Source organism: Maylandia zebra, linkage group LG8, assembly GCF_041146795.1.
Source record: "Maylandia zebra isolate NMK-2024a linkage group LG8, Mzebra_GT3a, whole genome shotgun sequence".
NCBI lineage: Eukaryota > Metazoa > Chordata > Actinopteri > Cichliformes > Cichlidae > Maylandia > Maylandia zebra.
In genome coordinates, this window is record NC_135174.1 from 21,105,708 (window position 1) to 21,127,759 (window position 22,052).

Below are 22,052 nucleotides of genomic sequence, written 5' to 3' on the forward strand. Positions count from 1 at the left end.
CTGCATTAGTGGTTTGCATTGGTGCTTTTGTAGACCACGGTCAGTGCAGAAAGGTAACTGCAAGTCTTTTTCAGGGACGGGCTTGCATATTTCAGTAAGACAATACTGCATCTGTTGCAATAGTGTTGCTTTGTAGTGGAAAAGCCTTGAACCTTTGCCAGCTGAAGACATTTGGTGCATCATGAAAGGAAAATTACGACAGAGGAAACCCAGTACTGCTGAGCAGCTAGAATCCATATCGGACCGGAACATTCTTCTCCCAAAAATCCAGTATCTGATCTCCTCAGTTGGCCCTGTGCCTTTTTAAAAAAATGTCTTACTGCCATCAAACACAAAATGAGTTTCTTTGTTTTTTCTTCAGCCATAAAAAGGTGGATAATGGGGTGTTGTCATTGTCACCTGGTTGAATGTGCGGGCAGGTAGGCTCAACACCCGAGTTTGAGAATAATTTGAGAATAAGGTGACGTAGGATGTTTTAATTGATACCATAGATTAGTCTACTTAAAATCTCAGAAAGTTTCAAATTCCAGTGACCTTGTTCTCAAGGTCAGGGGTCAATTTTCTGAACTTTTCTGAAATTTCTTACCATCTACTAGGAGGGTGACTGGTAGCACTGACAGCATAAACATTTGATTTCTATGTTCTGTTGTGAATAAAATATAGGATATATGAAATGTGGAAATCATTGCATTTTGTTTTTATTCTTTTTTTTCTTTTTTCTTTTTTTTTTTAAAGTAAAGTGTGCGTGTTAGTCCCCATAGGGAAATTTTGTTTTTATTCTAATGTTACATTTTACACATTGTCTCAACATTTTTGGAACTGCCCTTGAGCACTTGAGCAAATGAGCTCCGATCCAGACGGGGAGGCAGTAGAGCCGTCTTCCAACCAAATCCATTGCGTCACTAAAGTCTCATCTATGCAACAGCAGTCTTGTTTCATTGCGATATCTTGGCACAGCTGCAGCTTGATCTGTTTAAAGAGCCACATTATCTTGATTTGAACTGTGTTCCAATTTTGTGTCTGTCTTTGTGTCTGCAGAACATGTGGATTGAGAGAACCACGTACTCTACAGCGTACAAACTTCCTGGCATCCTGCGCTGGTTTGAAGTCAAGTCAGTCTCCACTGTGAGTATGAAGGGCCTGTGTGCCAAGCAAGGCTCCTAATCAGATGAGGATCTGCAGGCTTGCTTAAAGACAATCAATGTGATTTGTCCACTTAAGCAGTATAGACGCAGGGGTGCCACTCCCCGGGCTAACGACAGGGCACGTTCTCTCTCTGCCAGATGGCCCACATTGATTCACCAGGCACTCCTGTTTCTACTGAAAATTGCTACACAGCACAAATATAACTGGAGAACAGTTCAGGCTTTGCTCTCCTTTCACTTTTTGTACAATTACCTGGATTACAGTATTGAAAACCCTTCAGACAACAGCAGAGGACCTAAGTGTTGACTGAAGCTTTATCAAAATGTAATTACTTTATCAGTGATTTTTTTTAAATGTTCATCCCCGAGTACGGGGAAAAAAAGTGCACCATATAAGTCATGAGCACAAGGGCAGATTATAGTGTCAATTAAGAGTCCAAACAGGCTTTTTTTTTTTTTCATGTGTTTTTAGTTTGTCCCAAAACAAATGCACTACTTAGTGCGATTAGCCTTCCTTTACCTCCCAAACACCTGAGTCCATGTAGCAGAGTTTTACTCTCCATTGTCACACTAATTCGGAGCGGACACCTCTTCCTTCAGGCAGAGTTAGAATTTACTGTCAGGAGCAGCTTGCCCTCCAGATGAGCCAGGGAGAGGCAAGGTCCCTGAGATCAGACTCTCTATTTAAAGCTTAATGACTGGGCTGAGATTCACCAGGCCTAATCCTTCCATCTGACAATTCTTTTTATCGAGCTGGCCTGAGACATACCGGAGCAGATTGGAGATTTGTCTCGCTTGTACAACATCTTTACTTTTTTGGCTTGGGTCTAATTCTGACATTTACTTAACAGTCCATGCATGTTTTCTCTAAACTCTTAATACAATGAAGTGATTTTTTTCATCCATCCAAGAGATGAGATTGCCCCTATGTGGAGTTAAATAGATTGTGTCGAAATTAGCTTTCACACCGTAGTGAAATGAATGACAACAGTTCCAAGTACTTCATTCATCTTTTCCTCTAAATTGCTAGTCTTTTTTTTTTTTTTTTTTTTTTTTTGGCATGGGATTTGAAGTTCTGGTACATGAACACACTATCCATCTTCGTTTGACAGTTCCAGGTTTGTATATGGGCACGGTGATCAAAAATTATTCATTGTTTCTGTTTGATTTATGTGTGTAGTTAAGCGATCCTCAGCCTATCTTCTTATAACCTTTCTGTAATTCGTAACACAAAATGTTTCCCTTTGATTGTTGTAATCGCAGGGATGAAAGCAGTGTACAGTATGTGTATTTGCACTGAAACAGGCGAATAAGCGCTGGGAATATCTGATATCACCTTTAACTTCTGTGCTACACAGGAGGAGATCAGTCCGTTGGAAAATGCTATTGAAACAATGCAGCAGACCAATGAGAAGATCAGCAGCATGGTACAGAGGCATCTCAATGATCCCAACCTTCCCATCAACCCGCTCTCCATGCTGTTGAATGGGATTGTGGACCCAGCTGTCATGGGAGGTTTTACCAACTACGAGAAGGTAGACAAATGAAAATAGTTCTGGATGTGTCTAAATCATCTTAACTTTTATACATTCATGTCCAAATCTTTAATTTGAACGTTTCCACAATTCATGAAGCTTTATTTTATCTTGTTCTAAATGCCGTGAAGGTTTGTTAAACATAAAGCTAGAACCAGGAGACTCAAATCTATAGGGCCAGTGCACAACCTTAAGACTCGGTTTCTAGCCTTAGGTGTTGTAAAGTTGAAATAAATGATGCCCCTTTATCTCTCTGGGCAAGATTGGCAGGAGCCTACCACAGCAGACATGACTAAAGATGACCCTAAGATGACCTTGAGACAGTTCAATACACAGAAGCAGGGGCATGATATATAAGATTCATACACTGAGAGGCAAAGCACTTATTTTTTTTCATTAGCCTACAGTTTTACACACCAGTGCTAGTCAGGTATTTTTATATTTTGAACAAGCTAAGCTAACAGTTTCCCCATTTTCCTTCTTTGTCGTAAGCTGAGCTAAGCATCCACTTCTCTAGCTTTGTAACTGCTTTGTAACTGCCATAAAGAATTCTAATAGACATGTCTTATGATCATCATCATCATCATCACAGAATCATCTCACACATTTTCCAAAAAAAGAAAAACATTTTCTGAAAACGAAACAAGAGGAATGCCTATGTTATTTATTGTTGCTTATAGTATATATTTTTGCATATAGTACACGTTAAGGATAAAAAGGTACTCCGTGTCTTTAAATTATCTCTAAGATCATCAAAGTATGTTTTAAACTCATTCAAATAAAAACACATTAATTTCCAGGTTATATTATATGATGTGAATTGGGTGTTATTATTAGAGTACCAAGTACCAAAACCCACTCATTTCCAGACCAGTGACTGACCAGTTAGCTTGATATATATCTGATTAGTAACTGGTCTGTTTAGCATCACTCGCTGCCCCATGCTGGTCGTCTCCGAGTGCCAAGATAAACTACATGTGGGCCACCACAAAAACATTCATAACAACAAACTTAATCAGACACTTAAATCACCCTAACCCAGATGAGCACTGACATTTTTAAGAAGTAAGCAAAGGCCAAGTGGCTAAAGCTGTCCAGAGTTCAGAGCCAGCAACAAGCCAGCAGACTCAGTAAGAGCACAGCATTAATGCAGTTTAAGTAACTGAACATCCTGTAATTTGTTGCCTAAATTCTAAAGCTTAAACTTTTTTTTTTCCTGATCTGAATTGAAAAATAAAAGTCGGAATCAGAAAATTGCAATTAGCGCATCTCTACTTCTTCCTACTTCTTATCATCGTATGCTTGCTGCAAATTCTTGAATCCCTATCACTATGATGGTTAATGTTTTATACCTTTTTATTTATATCATGTTCCTTGTAGGTCATCATAAATCCATTATTTTTTCCTTTTCCAAAAGCCCAACTCAGTCTTCACTATTTCCTGTTTTTCATCATTTTTCACGTGTAATCCAAATACTATAGTGGCTCATGTGGTCTTTTTTCAGTTTTTTTTAACACAACCCTTTTACCCTTTTGATTATTTTAAAAAGCGATAGCCTATTGGGTTCTCTACCTGAAATAGAGTTATACCGGTCTTGAGGGTGCCTTCTGAGTCAGAGGAGAAGCAACGGGAATTCTTTGCCCTCAGGTCACTCCTTCGTCTCAGTGAAATAGTGCGAGCAGTGGATGAGAGACGGTTGTCTTGACTACATTTTTCACATCTTAACAGACCTTCCCAGTGCTTCACCCTTGTTTCATCTTTATTTCCTCCCAGTTTTCTTTTTATTTATATCGCAAACATCTTTACATTTTTACCTTTACCTAACTTTACTCCAGGTTTTCCTCCTTTCTATATAGTCATACTTACTCCAGTGTTTTTCTGTCTGCCATCTTTTTTTTTCTCCAGGCCTTTTTCAATGACAAGTACATCCAGGAGCATCCAGAGGACCTTGAAAAGATAGAGAAACTAAAGGACCTCATCGCCTGGCAGGTAAGACCATACCACTGAAGAGCCATGGGACACGTAGGTGAAAATGGCAAAGCATCATAAGGGTCCAGGATTCAGGGAACAGTGCTTTTGCCAGTTTGTTTGAAATTATTTACTTTAAACGATGTTACATTCTTTGCATTCTTTTTCCATAGCACAAGTAAAGAGCATAGGAAGACATGGCCGACAGGCAGTCAAAATGCTGAGTATGGATTAGATGGTGTGAAGGAGCTTGGGAGGCATGAAAATGTGCATTCATCCCACTCAGTCTTTTAACATCATTGGCACTGGTTTGCATTCATTTGCTTTGGGCAAGTCACTATGGTTAAAATTATTAGAGAAGTTTATTAATGGAATCAACACCAGAAATGTTCAAACCTTGCACCACCATCTACAGCCTTCCAGACATTACGCTGTGTGATTTTGAAATTTAAAGTAAAATTGCATTTATGTGTGACACTTCATTAAAGTGATTATACATAAAAAATAAAAATGAATCAGTGTGAAACTTACAGCTGAACATACATTATTGTTTGTGCAGTAGCAGTAGTTTTCAGTGCAGTAACTCTTACAAACAGGGGAAATGTGAGCCTCTGTGAGCATCACTGCAACACTGAGCGAGATGCACATGCAGCAGGCAAGAAATGCACACGAGGACTGCTGGAAAGCAACATCCTGTTTAATAGAGTATAACTCTCTGGATCTGAACTGTGGGTTACTTTAATACTCAAGAAGTTGTGGTTTCCTGCCTTATGGTTCACCCAGGATCTGAACAGATACAAGAAAAGTCTGCTTCGTATTCTAAAGTTGTACCTCTCTCAGTTGTTTGTAAAATAGGTCGACTTTGTGCTCCGCATCTTTGGTGGAACTTCGCCGACTCTAAAAAGGAACGCTCTTTTGTTTTTGTTGTGCCTTTTGACTTTACATGGTTCAGTGATTCACACAGAAGAATGTATCTTGTATTCGTACCTCGCGTCTGACACTGATGATGCTGCTCACATAATTGTTTTGCTGTATAGCAAAGACTTTTTTTAAAAATACAATTTTCCATGTGTGCCTACTTTACTTAGACATACAAGTGGCGCGTACGTGGGGATCTGTAGGAAATCGCTGACTGAAGTAGAGGTTGACACAGCAGCGGCAGGTTACCTAAAAATAAGCATGTTGCTGCTTCATCACTCCTGGAACGTTGTGCATATCACAAAGGCGTTATACATGACAGGGTTGGAGCAAGCAGCTGGATTTCATCTCTAAGACCTATCAGTTATTTTTATACTTATCATGAAGCAATGGCAGCAAGCAGTAATCTTGGTGTGATTACCTTTGTGGCATAGGCTTTTATTTTTTAATTCCAGGGTACTACTCAGATAAGGAGCCATTTCAAAAAGTGTCCTTAAAATCATTGTTTCAAATTATTTCAAGGTTATTTGGTGTAATCATAATGCACACATGCAATAGAGGAAAGCCTATGCCAAACATACCCACAACAAACTTTAGAGCGATCACTAAAGCAGATTTGAATTGGTGTCAGCTGTCTCTTTGCCAGAGACTGCAGGCTTGTTTATCTTGTGTTTTGAATCCATCTAAATGAGACAAATGAAGGCAAGCCGGCTCCAATGAGCAAACTAAACGGGTAGAAATGAGCCGTTGTGCACTGCTATCCTGAAATACCCATTGTCCTCATTTAGTAATTAGAGAGAAATGAGCAAGTGGAAATCAGGAAAATAGGTGTTGTAAAAAAACAACAACAACAACAACAACAACTCCCTGGCAAGTACGAAGTAGGGTTTTTAGAAATGTTTATGTTTATAATTGGCTCTGGAAAGATGCCTAAATTAGTTCCTGAAACGCCTCACTTCTACATCGTTCAGTCTGTTTATGGGGAGCTAAACGATCAGGGGAATTTTCACCAGGGCATCAACATTGTATTCACTAGCATAAAAACATCATCTTTTAATGGCAGGCTTGTTTCCTAATAGGACCCTCTAACAGAAGCCTTTTTCTTTTGGTCGCTTCATCTCACATAAAGCGGAGTCTGCTTATTAGTCTGTCTGACTCGCCAAATGTTGCGTACGTCTCCAAGACCTGCGCGACCTTCACGAAAGGTCTTAATATGTCATCGCAGCTTTAATACCAAGCATCTCGAAGTCAGCGTGGCTGTCCTACCACCGCGGGGTGTGGCTCAGAAGTCTGTTTGTTGTGAATCAGAAAGGCAGTTGAATGACAGGGTTCAGTTAAGAACAGTAGGCTCTGTTTTTTTTTTTTTTTGGGGGGGGGGGTTTAAACCACAGTGCCATTTCATTTATAGCTGTCAGCTGATAATACTGGCATTTGCCTGTTTATAAATGGGGCTCTAGCGTGATTTCTAATCGCTGCAGCCCACTAATTATGATGGCACAATATGTGAATTCGGGACACATTAAAAATTATTAAAAATTATTAAAAATAAACTGTTATAGGTTCATGATAGTCCTGGTTATTTTTGCAACCTTTAAAGCTTCTGACAAAAATTATCTTTTGTCATAAGGGGGTTAAAAAAGGACAGACGTGGCCACAATTGTACATTTGCATTGCCTCAGTATTACCGTATTGTATCGCCTCTATGTAATTTTAGACACGCTTGTGTCTAGTTTCTGTGTTCACAGAACAGCAAAGTCATGCTGTTAGGCTTGAACTGTGCATGTTCTATTTAATAACCACTCATTTTCTTGTACTCGTGACTCCTTTGTGCTCAGTTCGTCTGACCTTCTCTGCAAGCAGTCTGTAGTTTTACAAACTGCTGTGTTGGTTTAGATACACTCTTCCACTGTTTTTGCTACCGTCATTTATCAATATCGGGGCAGAAAACTCAAACTACCCACATGTCAATATCCTTCGTGCCATTTTGATTGTCTTCTAATATATTAATGAATGCTATTTTCAAAGCTTGCATGAAAGGGGGCACTGTTAGTGACATGTTATTGTCACTGTGACTTATGATCAACAACAACACTCTTAGCTTTGCCTAGCCTCCCCAACTAGCATGTCATCTCTGACACCTCAGCTTTGCCTCTTTATCCCGTAAAATAACTCAAATGTACCTCTTCCATGAAGTAAACTAGTTTTTACAGTTTGTATTGTCATGACTCTGTAAGATAATGTTTACCGTGGACTTGGTGTTGGCTTTTTATGAATGCAGAACCATGTCCCCAGTTTCTAATAATGACATTCACCTTAGCATCACGAGAGCTGATATCTCTTACTGATATGCCAAATTGTGAAACTGATAAACAGATATCTCTCTTAGACAGCTGGAGAGGATTAAAAGCATTTTTTAAAAAGTTAAGTTATGTAATTAGACTCGCAAGTTTGTGTGTGTTTGTGTGCGCATATACGCACGTGTGTGTGTTGACAACCTTGAGCCTAAGTGTCTTCCGCAATGAGCTTATCGCTGTGCAGCCACCAAGCAGAAATCTGTTGCCATGCCTCAACTCAGCCGCACTCAATCATCCAAAGGTCTATAAAAAGATGTGGGTATCCTGGGAGACGTGAATCTTGCCTCAGCTTTCACTCTCGCTGTGTTTTTTCATTGCTTTTTCATCTCACAACACTTCGTCCTTCAAAAACTCCTCTCCCCCCTCCTTTCTCTTAACCTTTTTCACCTTCTGCCTCTCTTTTCCTTCCCTTCGCCTTTTCATACCCAGACGCATCTTTTCCTTCTTCCGTGAGATCCCAGTGGTGATGATGCAGGTGCTCACTAACAGGGGGAATGCCTGCATGGTGTCTGTGGCCTCCATTTCATTTATGCTTTCGGGCCAAAGGTTTTGTGATTCTCATATCACAGGATGCTGTTTATTAGCACATCGTATCACATACCTGAGAACATATAGCTAGGTGGCTAGTATCTTTTAACAGGTGTGTTTCTGCGCTGCTAATCTTCCTTTCTGACAGAAATTCTTATCTTGACATGGGTGTAAATAAAATATAAATGATTTGGGGAGTATTATGAAACATTGCATCACAAAAGTGCATTGGTGTTTTGGACAAGTTGAATGAAGTGGGCTCATGATATGATATGCCCTGGGAGGAAGTTTGTCCTCGGGGAATATAAAGAAGGGTAGGCTAGGGAAGGTCAGGTTAGCACACACACAAACACTTTTCTTTATTATCCCACCTATCCAATATGTCTCACGTCTCACAGATTATTTCTTCCATTTGTTCAGGTGAATTTGTTTCATTGTCTGACTGGGATCAGTAAATGCAGATGTTGAAATTAAATCCCGTTTAATGCAGTTTTTTTTTTAAGCTATTCATCAGAGGGGAATTACAAACACCTTTTTTCAGCTTTAACTGTATTTCTCGTTTATAGAGGTAACGCGGTAAAGTAATATTTTTACAGTTGCTATGGGAGAGAAGGGATCTGCTGTTAACACAGCTGACTATAACATCTTTGCTTTTTTCTGCCAAAGATGGCATGAAACACCTCTGCAAAAAAAAAAACAGAAAACCCTCAACCTGTGATTTTAACCAGCAGAGAGGAAAATAACACTCAAATGGTCACTCTCCCAAGGGATGGTGCGTCCTCCTCTTACCAGATTTAGTCAGCAGAGCTGTGGCACTGGGGTTTCCTAATTACTAGTTTTCAGCAGTTTCAGTCTTCCCCCCTACTCTCGCTCACTGCCTGTCTTTCTCCCTTTTCCTCTACCTGAGCTGCTTCTGGTATGTGTTTAGATTTTGTTATTCACCAGCTTCCTACAGAGTGGGAGGCAGCAGTGTTCCTGAAAGGATGCATTATACTGTTTTTTGCAATCAGATATGGAGAAGAAAACATCCAACCAAACAAAGTAGATGCCTGTTTTCATTGCCATGTTTTAATTTATATGTTGCATTGATGTTGGTGGGGTCAGGAAGGCGGCGGTAGTGTCATGGCAACAGCTTTCTGTAACATGTTCCTGCTTCCACCTGGATAAGCTTGCAGTGCATATGCAAAATTACTGATGTACTTTTACTGCTGGTGCTGAATATGCACATCCAAGAGGGCAATGAGCTAAAGGACATGTGCATGAAATTAAGTTTATGAAGTTAATGACAGACGCTAATGCATTCCTCTGAAGGAAGAAGCAGCATGTAGCTGATCTCTCATCTCTGCAGTCCAGGGTGTGTTTGATGAAGTTGTCTCACGCTGCTGTTTTTCTTCCACCAGATTCCGCATCTCGCTGAAGGTGTTCGGATCCATGGAGAGAAGGTCACAGAGGCACTGAGGCCTTTTCATGACCGCATGGAGGCGTGCTTTAAGCAACTGCGGGAGAAGGTGGAGAAACAGTATGGGGTAAAGTCTCTGGTAAGAGCTTTTTCCTGTACTAGAGCTTCTTTTTTTTTTCTTTCTTTTCTTTAAACACAGACAGTGCTTTGTAGCTCAGTGTGCTAATTTTAACAGGGACTAATGGGATCTGCAGTTCTTTCTGGTGCTTGGCTAACGATTTCTGTGAGATGGACTTTCTGAAATATTTTATAATATTATTTGTTATTGTTACATCTCTCATACATCCATTATGTAGGATGTTGATCTTCCTTTTTCTGTGGTCAGATTGTAGTTTGTACATTTATTCATGTCTTTAATATTCAAAAGGTAGCACTAATGAAATTACATGTTCTTTCTTTAGTATTTTGTTAGGTTTGTGTCATTAGAATATACCTAATTACGGGTGTATTCCCAGAAAATTTAAAGGCTTTCTTGACCCGGATTAAAGTTGCAAAGAAACAATGTCCATCTTCGAATGACGCTTTCATTTTCATTCAAATTCCAAATTCTGTCTCACAGAGCTGTGTTGGCAAAACATGTCCATAGATGCATAAACGCCTTTCAGAGTGCTCAAAACCATCTTTGTGGAAAGCAGACAAGATGTTTGCATATATTTTTTTCATAATGACACAAAAACGAGGTGCAAACAATTCACTTTTTTGGTTTGTCATTAAAACAGATACAGGTGTAGGTTGCACACAAACATGGCAACTGAGAAGGACTGACTCTTGTTAGGACTTACAGGATTTTCCTGTGTCATAAAGTGCTTCCAAACTTTTATAATCTGGCGTCTGAACCAGAAAATAGAGCGAAACAATTCGGTGAGATTTCTAAGTCGAGATGCTCGGGCTGACGTGATAAAAATGGCAAATTCACAGTTTAGTTTGCTGTTGTGTGTCACGTGTGTTTTTCTTTTTGCTCCAGTCAGCTGTGAAGTTAGTGTGTGTGTGTGTGTGCGCGCATGGTGGGGTAGCCTCCATCTCTCTCTTCTTTTACAGATTTAATTGCTGCTTGACCAAGCTTTTCACTCAATCTTGCCTGAGGTAACGGGGCACCTGCCCATTTTTAAAGTAAGAGGGTGGTGACCTTTCAAACAAGAGAAAAGCTATCTCTTTCCAGGGTGTGATAATGAGGTTACCCTATCAGGTGTGTGATGGCCCCTTTCTTTGGCTGAAAAGACTCTTTAAATGCAAAAGGTTCCTTTGTTAGAGCTGCTGTTGCGAGATTTTTCTTTTGTCAGATTTCAGCAAAAATTAATAGTCCTACAAGATTCCTTCTTTTTCTTTTTACCGCTAACCTTGTATGTTCAGATAAGCGGCTCTGTTACGAGCTCTGTACTGGACATCGGTTTAGGATAAAACTGCAAAAGACCTTCAGCTTTACAGTTTTCCTGTCACAAGCCAGCTATATATTGTGGGCGGTTTTATTGGCAGCTGGAGTGTTTTTAATGCTGTGTAAAAAAATTATCACCTTTCTTCCTGGTATGGAGGTGCTGACCATTCGAGTGACTGCAAAATGGTCGAGCTGGCAGTGATTATACAAAAGTATAATCACTGCCAGCTAGTGAAAGAGTGACAAATTAAAGGGGAAAGCCAACATAAAGTGTCTAAATGAAGTGTTGTGCCACCATGTGTCAGCAAAAGGCCTTCGGTGTGCCTTGGGCGTTGATTTCACAATTCTTTGCTGCAGTGATGGAAGCCATTTTCCCCCTCATTTGATGTTATGATGAGCACCACCTGACATCAAAGTCCAAAATCTCTCCCTAGGTGTTAATTTAGGTTGCAATCTAGTGACTATGAAGAAGATTCCTGTCATTTTCTTGCTTAGTATTGATTTGCAGTGACCCTTCCATCTAATGGGAGAAGTGGGTCTAGTGTAGGCCTTCTCCTGCTCACTTAGATCATTTCCACTTGTAGTTTTGATGGAAAAAAATGTGATTCAGGAGCCCCCATGCAGGATTTTTATATATACCACAGAGGATGATTTCATGGTAATTGCTCCTCTGTACCATGCCATATATTTGTTCTTTCTCTACTCTTTTAATCTGGGATTTCCTGTAATTTGTCACCCACTGCTACCTTATTCACCGAGCACTTTCTAAGTAACTACAAAGCAATCAGTAACATTTAAACTAAATAATTTTCTGTTTTTTATTTGTTTGTTTGTTTTCTTCTCTGCTGCCAGCCTCCAGCAGATGAACGGCGGGGACCTCGTCCTCCCTCCATGGTGAGGTCCTTCACCATGCCCTCCTCCCAAAGGCCACTGTCAGTAGCTTCAGTCACCTCCATCTCCTCTGACAACTCACCCTCCAGGCCCGGCTCAGATGGGTAACACCATGCTTCACTATTCTTTGGGGCATAAATTATGTCATCTCTAGCATTCGTTCTGTTTTTTTGTTCTTGCAGGAATCAATGTTGTTTTTTTGGGGGGGAGAAAAATCGTGTCATTTATACACAGAGGTGCCACTTTGATTTCTTATCTAAGAGAATTTCAGAGAAAGTGCTTGAAAAATGCATCTGCTTTCTTTCTTCCAGTTCACATGCAGGTTGAAACTTTAACAACTTCACATTGAAATTGTGACTGAAGTATTCTTTGCGCTATTAGCTCTGTTTGTTATTTAATCAGAATGTGCATAAAACACATGCATGCAGCAGATTTGTGTAGATCTTTGAAACTGATTACTATTGATAAAGGAATATTCCCACATGTTCTCTGGCATGAGTCGGGATATACAAATTAACACATTTTGTTTGAGTTGATGTATTGTTTTTATTATTATTATTATTATTATTCAGTTTTGCGCTGGAGCCTCTTCTACCAAAGAAGCTGCACACCAAGTCTCAGGACAAACTAGACCGTGATGAACCCGAGAAGGACCGCAAAGAGAAGAAGAAGGAGAAGAGGAACAGTAAGCACCAGGAGGTCTTTGACAAAGAGATGAAAACAGCGGACATCTCTCTGCAGCCAGCTGAAGCTGTCATACTGTCAGAGACGGTACGTTTTTACGTCTTCTGTTTGGGTCGGTCATTCTCGTAACTCTGCTGGCTTGTGTCAAACATTTGGACTCTGGGATAGATTGGAGTTTGAGGTCAGAGGTTACTGTGACCACACAAGGCATGATAAATTAAGAATTTATATGCTAATTATGACCCAATAAGACATAAATGTCAAATAGAATGAAATGGGAAGTGATGAAGTTTGAATATCCAAAAGGCCGAGGGTCAACTTCACTGCGACATCATAATGTGCTCCCAAAACACTTTTCTTGTTGTTATTCAGCTACTTCATAAATCAGGAACAGAAGGAGAAATTCTAACTGTATTTATAATTTGATCAGATACTCATTTGGTGACACTAATTTTAGGCGCCCAAATAGAAAGTGTCTCTTTTCTAGCTGTCACCTGACATAGATCCGGGTGAGAACAGATTTCTAAAACGACGACTGTCTTTAACCTGCTAGCTCACAAGTAGGAAGACCAAATGATGTTTTTGCACCAGTGTGCTAAAAAAGGTAGCTAACAGCCCAGTGCAATCACCAATAGAAAATGGATGTGATGCGAGCTGTGGATACTCTCCAGGCACCTCGCTTGCCTAGACCGCAGAGTATTTCAAGTGGTGTGATCACTGTGGACTGCTTCCTGCTGGGTGAAAACAGACAGTTGTAGAAAACATCCCAACTTGTTTCCCCCAAAGTTCACACGGGAAAACAGGCATGTAAGTGCAATTTCACCGATTGGAGGAGACGTGCAACTGCAAGGTGAAAACTGTGGTTTCAAATTATTTTCGTTTGTTTTTACCAACCTTCCTTATACTCTTTTAAACCTTCTAAGAGAAAAGTATTAAAGGCAAAAAAATCCAGAAAAGTTTGGCAAGTAAACACGTGATCACCTAATGCAATCATAACCTGTCTTTTTCCACTTGCACATAAAACATTGTGCAATATATGTCGCACGGCAAACATCAGTGGGCCATAGAATAGAGAAATATCCCTGCTGTGTCTTTTGGTGTTACTGTGAAGGTGTTTTTTTTTTTTTTTATCTTCCCTCTCATGTAGAGTAAGAGAAGCTACAAACAAGAGTATTTCAGTTATGTTTTGTTCTCTTCAGATCTTTGACTTGGTCTTTATTTTCTTGCCTTTTCCTCTCTCCATGATGTAGCTCACAATTCTGCTTCTCAACTGTTCCCTCAGTTCTCTTTTTACTCTTCATATCTTCATCTCTCCCCCTCTCCTCTCTCTTTCTCTGTTGTGTTCATGTCCCTCTTCACCACCGCTGTGTCCATTACAGCCGAGTGGTATCACTGTGTTCTCATTGCCCAGTGGGAATGCTCCCTGGCTAACGGCAGTAAGATAAGGGCAGGAATGGAATCCAAAAGAAGCCCCTGGCAACAGTGGAGCCGTCTGGCTCATGATGCGAGCGTCATGCCCCCGGGGTCAAGGGTAGAGAACCTATTGGTCTCCGGTGATTACCACATACTAGGATGTAGTAGCTCGGTGTGAAAGTATAATCTGGAATCAAGAAATTGCTTTTTTCACCCACAATGTGAATTTCATCTTCAGCATTCAAGAGAAAATTAAATCCCTGAATAAAGTGTGTTACTTTTAGTGTCTCCCTTGTGGCTGACTGTTTCAGTTGGCCAATTACAAAGTTGTTTGTTAATGTCGACTACAGAGTGGAATAGCCCTCAGGATACAGCTTTTCATATTCAAATTCCTGCTATACCAAAGTGGAGAAAACACAGTCTTGCATGCAAACAATTATTTGTAGCCACAAATAAGTTCCTGCAGTCCAACAAGAACATTTATCTGAATGGTTTTTGCTTTCCTTCACAAATAGCCCGTTCAATATGGCTGTATATACACACATGTGAAAATAAAATGTTCCCCTTTAAGGGATCTTTTATTGGCTCCCTATGATATTTAATCAAAAGTCTCTTGTCAGTAAATTTTATTCTCAGTTCTATTTTATTGACTTCTGTAACTTTCGTTGTTTACTTTGAGCCCGCTGTAATATCACACTGATATCTTGTTTTCTTTATGTCTGATCACACAGATAAGCCCTCTGCGGCCCCAGAGACCAAGAAGCCAAGTCCTTAATCAAATTGTTGGAGACCGCCGTCTTTCTGTGTCACCTGGACCCCCTACTTCTTCCTCCAGCTCCTCCTCGCAGTGCCCCCCACCCATTACACCAAGGAGCAAAGTTTCCTACAACCTGCATGCCGTTTCCAGTAAGACGTCGTACTTTGCTGCCATTCAGCATTATTTTTGTTTCTGTTTTTTTACCGTGACACGTTGTAACTGCAGTATTTTAGGGGTTTCTGTGTGTATATTCGCACACCAAGTAGTTTCACGGTAACATTACCATTAGCATTTTCTGTCCATACAGCAAATCTAAGGCTGACACTTGTCTTTATCTTGATGACAGACGCTTGTCTTTATATATCTATATATAGATATATCTATATCTATATATAGATATATCTATATCTATATATAGATATATCTATATCTATATATATAGATATATATAGATATATCTATATATAGATAGATAGATGTTTCATAGGACTCCATACCTACTGCAGAGCCAGAAAATCCATTATTCAGTAGAGGTATACTGTTCTGTACTGTAAATTCCCCTCAAATATGCGAAGTAATGACTGTCTCCGAAATTTAAGTCCCCTTTCTTCTAGTTTCTTTGAAAAAAAAAAATTAATTAGTCTCAATCAACATAAATTTCTCAGAAATGGACCCTTTTTGAACTCTTCTGGGTACCAGCCCTGCTGTGTAAGATATTCTAATGTAGTTCAATGACGAATGTGAGCTGATGAGTGCCCTCTTGCACAGGTCTGGAGCTGAACGGGATGGGTTGCTCTGACAAAGGTGAAACCCCTCCTCCGCTGCCTTTGAAAAGCAACACAGCTGATTACGGCAACCTGCTAGATAATCAAGACTTGACGAGTCCCTCGACACCTCCACCACCCCCTCCACATCAAAGAGTAGGTGTTTTAATTAGAGCTGAGAGCAGCTTCTTAATGATGCATGGCACTTGTAATGAAACAAGCGACCGCTACACGCACTTGACATTTGGGTCAGCCTCCTCCACTATCCCCTGCTCGTGTACTTCCTGTGCTGACGTGTGCGAGTTCGTGCATGTGTGTTTTTTGTTTACATTTGGGCTCGTTGTGGATTTGTCCGTCATTTTTTAGAATGTGTGTCACAGAAAAGTGTAGGCATCAGTCAGTTAGCAGCAAGAGCCCACACCCACCTGTCCACCCAGTGTTATTTATACTCATTGCCCCTGGTGCTCAGACGTGATTGATTGGATGATTACTTTACCTCTCACATCCATCTCACATCCCTCGTGTTGTTAATCAGCGGCTCATCTCTCCACGCTCGGCGACTTCTACTCTAGCCAGCTTCACCACTCTGTTAACTAATCTTATTTATCCACTGTCACGGCCCACAGACAGGTAGTAAAACAGAGCCACATGCACACCGTGTGGCAGCAAGCTGACAGTAATGTAGTGAGCGCAGATGTCCTGAGACTGAGTGACAGCCATTCTTCATTTACAGTTTTGATGGAGGCAGAGGTGAGGTCACTGACTTGCATTACTCCTTGTCTGTACTCTCTGCTGGGAACTCAGGTGTTTGAGGAGGAGAATTCAGGTGGAGAGACAGGCTTAAACAGCTGAGACATTTTCCATCTGGATTAAATAAGACTTGAAATCACCTTTCACTTATCTCAACACACCAGAAGATCTCTAGCCACTAATCTTTATTCGTACCACCTCCCCGTTTAATTCTTTTTGTTTTAAAATGTTATCCAATTTTTCTGTCAAATTGTTCAACAGTTTTTCAAATTAATTAATAATACAAAAATTCTAAGTATTAACAATTTTAAAAATGTCACGGCATTTTTAAGAAAGTAATGTTTTTTTCCTGGATATTTTAGCTGTAACTGAAAATATCTACTGCCTGATGACAGTTTTCTCAAATGGTCAGTGGGACTGTAAAAGCAACATAAGACTTGGCAATTCCAAGATCATAAGGACACCCATCTGTTAAGAACATTGAAATTGTTCAACAAGGTTGGAAGCAATGTGTCCCCAACCCTGGTCCAGAAAATTGTGCTAAGATGTTGCATTTATCCAGGAATCACCTCCATCTTGAAGAATTCGTCAGACTATTGAATACAGATTTCAGGGTCTAAACTTCAGCAAAGTCTTGATATAATGCTAGCCTCAGAGGCTACTAATCCATTGCTGAAGCCCATAAACCTCAAGGTACATTTGGCATTTACAAAGCAGCAGTTGGAGAAGGGAGAAACTTTGTAGTCATGCAGTTTGTGCTCTGATAAAAAAAAAAAAGACTTGCACACAGGGACACAGTGAAATGTGGTGAGCCCTTTGGCAGGAAAACAGGTTTCTGTTTCCTTCACAAAGCATACAAACAGGAGTCTGAATAATTGTGTGCTTAACTGTTATCGTTGGTTATCATTATATAGTAGTTTTATCGCTTGATGCAATCAGGGTGGAGGATTGAGTTGGTGAAATAATGTGTGTTGTAAAAGAAGGTGAGAAATCTTTGCTCTGTAAACTCTATCTTACTTCTTCAGTCATTTGTAGAGCCATGCAGGCTGTAAGATAAGGTATGACCTGTTTTAATAAATCAAAGCCTTGTGTTTAATAAATTATGTAAGATGATCCAAGTATTAACCTCTTGTAAAAGAAAAAATAATATGGGAGCAATAGAACATGCTAATCTTGCGCTTTAAATCCAAAACTATTTTGCAAAAACGAGGTTTCACGTTCCCGTTTTGTCTGTTCGCAGCAATTTCCGCCACCTCTTCCGAGCAAGACTCCTCCTCCACCTCCTCCCAAGACCACCAGGAAACAGGCCTCCATCGATTCAGGAATTGTGCAGTAAACAAAGAAACTTGACAGTAGGACCAAACAACACACTGACAACGCAACAAAAACAACATCAACAGTAACCCCAGAAAAGTGGTTGTTTTTACCCACACATTCCTCGTTTCCCTGTCCCAGCTTGACAAGATGAATACCTCACTGCAGCCCGCCCCCTCGTACCATCTTTTCTTTTCCTTTCTTTTTTTATGTTATGTTTTTTTTGCCTGCTGTTTGACGATGATGCAGTCTGCAGCTGGGAGCATGTTGCACAGAAGCATTCACTGAATTTGCAGATGCCGTCTAGGACCGACACAATGCCGCATCGAAATTTTATTGTGACATTGTGCTGAGACAGACGAGCTTGGACCAACGGCTTTCCAGTACTGACCCACTCTCAAATATATGAGAGCAAATGGCTCATTAAAGCATTATTTCCCTCTTTACTCATATTCCCACTGTGTACAGAGGTTTGTATATAGGACTATTTTATTTCAGGTTTTTTGTATGTGACTTGATTATGATTTTTTGTATTAACGTGTCATTAGATTAAGTGGCATTTATATGAACAAAAAAGGGCTTGTAGGTTTTGAATTGACAGGGGCTTTACAAAGTTGGTATGTGGAAAAAAAAAGATGGATTTTATTGGTAAAATTTTGGAGTGCACATACAACTAACTCCTACCACGTTATCATTGTTCAGATCTTGTCCTTGATTGCTGTAACCTTGGATTTCAGTAATAATGACTGTTCCCAATTCACTACTGACATGACTTCTGAATAAACTTTCAAATGTATGTATTTTTAAAAGATGATGTCTTCCTCATTATTTCTGCGCGCGGCGAGAGGTGCTGAAAATAGACGCGAGTGTTTGCACATTTCAGAAATCCTGAACAAATTGGCAATCTGTATGTTTCCTCACTTCAGCTGAGCACTAAGTAACGAAGCTTTCTGCTTCTCCTGCTTAATTGACAGCCGTCGCCGCAGCCACTTCTTTATCAGTGGTGTGTTATCGGGAAATGCCGCTTACATGTACTCAAATGCATTTTCATTTGCATAATTTGTCCTCTCGCTAAACGATCGTTTCTGTTTTCGAAGCCGAATGTGTGAATGTGACCCGTGTTTGAAAGTGGCGACGCGTCAATAAGCCAGCAAACAACAGCTGCCAGCTTTGTCCTGCCTCGTACGATCTTGAATTCTCGTTTTATGGGAGCTGCTGAAGGGCACACCAAGATTTTCATTTTTTCTTTCTTTCTTTTTTAGTCTGGGTGGTTTCCACGCTTCTCGAGTATAATAACGTGTCATCTAAATAAGTGGCTATCCTTGAAACTTCCTGGGATTTCTGTCCTGGACAGATTTAATATATTGTGACTCCAGATTAATAGTTGGAGTGGAAAGTCGGTGTATAATTATTACTTGGAGAGCAGCTTTAAATTACATTGCGCTTTAATTACATTAATAATATGCATTCTTCTGGGTGTTGGTGCAATAACTTAATATAAAGCCTTGTGGCAGCATGCCCAGGTTTAAGGAAATAACTGTTGTTATAATGTTCTTTATCAAATGTTATAGAGTGCTGTTTTAATCAACAAATTACAGACTGGAAGGTCATATTGTGACAATTTTATTAATCATTTTAATAACCTAGACATTGATAATTACTGTTGTTTTCCTGTTTCTTTAACAATGAAAGAAGTTTTAATAGTTACTGAATTTTAAAAAACAGTCGTGTTTGTTTATAAAGTGCAAAAATTCGCCGGGTGCCCCTCCAACCAGTTTTCATCCTTATTATGTTATAAATAATATGACGCCAATAATATTAATATCTTTCAGCCTGTTAGCTACACTAACAAGTCGACTGCTGGTGTCCTGAGACTGACTCCCAGCAGTGCAAAATCAACTCAGTCATGTTAAGTCTGATTCAGAGTTTCCATTGTTTACACCAAAACGTTTATTACAAGACAAAAGTAATATTAGGCAATCACTTATTAGTTACACCTTGCTAGTATAAGGTTGGACCATCTTTGTGTTTTGTTTCTCCCATGATTTTTCATTGCATACATTCAACAAGGTGCTGGAAACATTCCTCAGAGATTTTGGTTCATAACAACATGAAAGCATCACACGGTTGCTGCAGATTTGTCAGCTGCACATCTATGATGTGAATTTCCCATTCCCAAAATGCGCTTATGGATCTTATTCCAATAGAGCACCTTTGAGATATGTTCTATTGCATCCCATTTAAGGGCAGTTACCTCATTGTCATGTTCAAGAAACCAGCCAATTACAGCACCAACACCATTACACGGCCAGCAGGAGCCTGAACTGTTGGACCCATGTTTTCATGTTACACCAAATTCTTACCGTCCAATCTGAATGTCGCAGCATAAACCAAGACTCATCAGAGCAGGAAACATTTCTCTAATTTTTTATTGTCCGTTTTTTGGTGAGCCTGAGTGAATTGTAGCATCAGTTTCTGGTTTCCTGCTCTTTTGCATATCTTGGCTGTAACAAGTGGGGTTTTTTTAACAGTTACTGTTGCCTTCCTATCAGCTCAAATCAGTCAGCCCTTTCTCCTTTGACATCAACAAGGCATTTTTACCCAGAGAACTGCCACTCGCTGGGCATTTTCTCTTTTTCTGACCATTCTCTGTAAACCCTAGAGATGATTGTGTGGGAAAATCCCAGTAGGTCAGCGGTTTCTGAAATACTCAGACCAGCCTGTCTGACACCAACAACCACACAATGTTCAAAGTCGCTTAAATCACTTTTCTTCCCTTTTTGATGCTCAGTCTGAACTTCTGAATTTCTATAAGCCTGAATGCACTCTGTTCCTGCCACATAATTGGCTGATGAGATATTTGCATTTAGAAATAGCATTTAAACAAATGTAGCTCCTGAGTCTACAGTGTATAAGTAGTACTAGAAATCTAATGGCTTTCACTACATTAGCTTTCATTCCACGGTAAGTCGACATTCACCCAGCGCATTCAGTCTTGTAATTTTTTTATTAACGGTGAACCTTTTTTTCTTTTCCGGCTCTCATTTTGCTCCGGTGGCTCACAGATGCTGTAAAGTTGTGTTGTTGCACCTTAATTCTCACATTTGGTGAGAACATTCACAGACCCTGTTGTCTGCACATTAAAATGAGCTTGTGGGACCTTTTTGAAGTGCTTGCCCCAGGTGGCTCATATTCCTCTGCTTTCCTATTCTGCTGACACTTTGTGAGTGGGCGTGTGCCTGAGGAGAAATACTGCATCTGTTGTTTGAAGGTGTTTTTATCTTCAGAAAGTTGGGGATTACAAAGCCTGTCCTAATTAGGAACACTGAATGACATCTTTTCCCTCAGAGTTTTTTCTGGGAAAAATAGTCATGAGACCACTTGTAGAACTGTAGCTCATGGGTGGTGTTAACATATTTTGTCAGACTATGAAATGTCTTATTAATGTGTTGGTAATTCACCCACGATCAGTTGCTTTTAAATGCTTTAGCAATAAACATATTAAGTATGAATCCCTCTACAGAGTCAGTGTCCTAATGGGTTAGAAATAAGTTGAATATTCATATTTACATAATTCTTCACTCACACAAACTCCCCCAATCTTCATATTTGCACATAATTGACCAGTAAAATCATTTTGACTTTAACACACATGTATGTTACCATTTCTGGATTTAAGGTTTGCTGCAAGGTATGTGAACTATATGACCTTCATTTGGAAGTAGTAGCTGTCAGGATGATAAATTGTTCTACAATGACAGAAAGAAATGGAAAGTAATATTCAATAAAAATGCAGGCTTTAGTGTGATAGCAATCATATCATCTTTCATTGTTTCACCTCTTTTGTCATTATTTCTTCCATTTCCTCTAAAGAGCACACTTTACATTCTTTCTTTAAGAAGCATTACCTTCATACTTTTCTTCCCATTGTGACTTATGGTTTCACTAGTTGCAATCAGAGAAAAGGTACAAGAACATTTCAATTCCATACATGGCTAAAGGAATGTATAGGGAGACCTAGCAGGTCATTGCCTACAAGAAAGTGCAATAGTGTTGGCCACTAAACTCCTAAAGGAAATAAAGGAATCTGCAACTAAATGATAATCTGAATGTCAAACTGTTAAAATGATTGTTTAATTTGATTCCATATACAACTAAAGGGGTGTATAGGGAGACTTAAAACCATCCGATCGATCGCTG

General features: G+C 39.8%; 1 protein-coding gene across 2 annotated transcripts in view; it reads left to right on the forward strand.

Moving 5' to 3' along the window:
- The window catches only part of dock1 (dedicator of cytokinesis 1), a 208,748-nt gene extending 190,087 nt beyond the window's left edge, over window positions 1–18,661 (forward strand). For both annotated transcript variants that reach the window (XM_004561173.3, XM_004561174.3), the window contains exons 44-52: window positions 1,039–1,125; window positions 2,504–2,680; window positions 4,586–4,669; window positions 9,849–9,986; window positions 12,132–12,274; window positions 12,743–12,941; window positions 14,999–15,173; window positions 15,793–15,944; window positions 17,779–18,661. In XM_004561173.3, the coding sequence (XP_004561230.1) occupies window positions 1,039–1,125; window positions 2,504–2,680; window positions 4,586–4,669; window positions 9,849–9,986; window positions 12,132–12,274; window positions 12,743–12,941; window positions 14,999–15,173; window positions 15,793–15,944; window positions 17,779–17,874 (1,251 nt within the window). In that variant the 3' untranslated portion in view covers window positions 17,875–18,661. The remainder of the gene's footprint in view (window positions 1–1,038; window positions 1,126–2,503; window positions 2,681–4,585; window positions 4,670–9,848; window positions 9,987–12,131; window positions 12,275–12,742; window positions 12,942–14,998; window positions 15,174–15,792; window positions 15,945–17,778) is intronic.
- The last annotated feature ends 3,391 nt before the right edge of the window (window positions 18,662–22,052 follow it).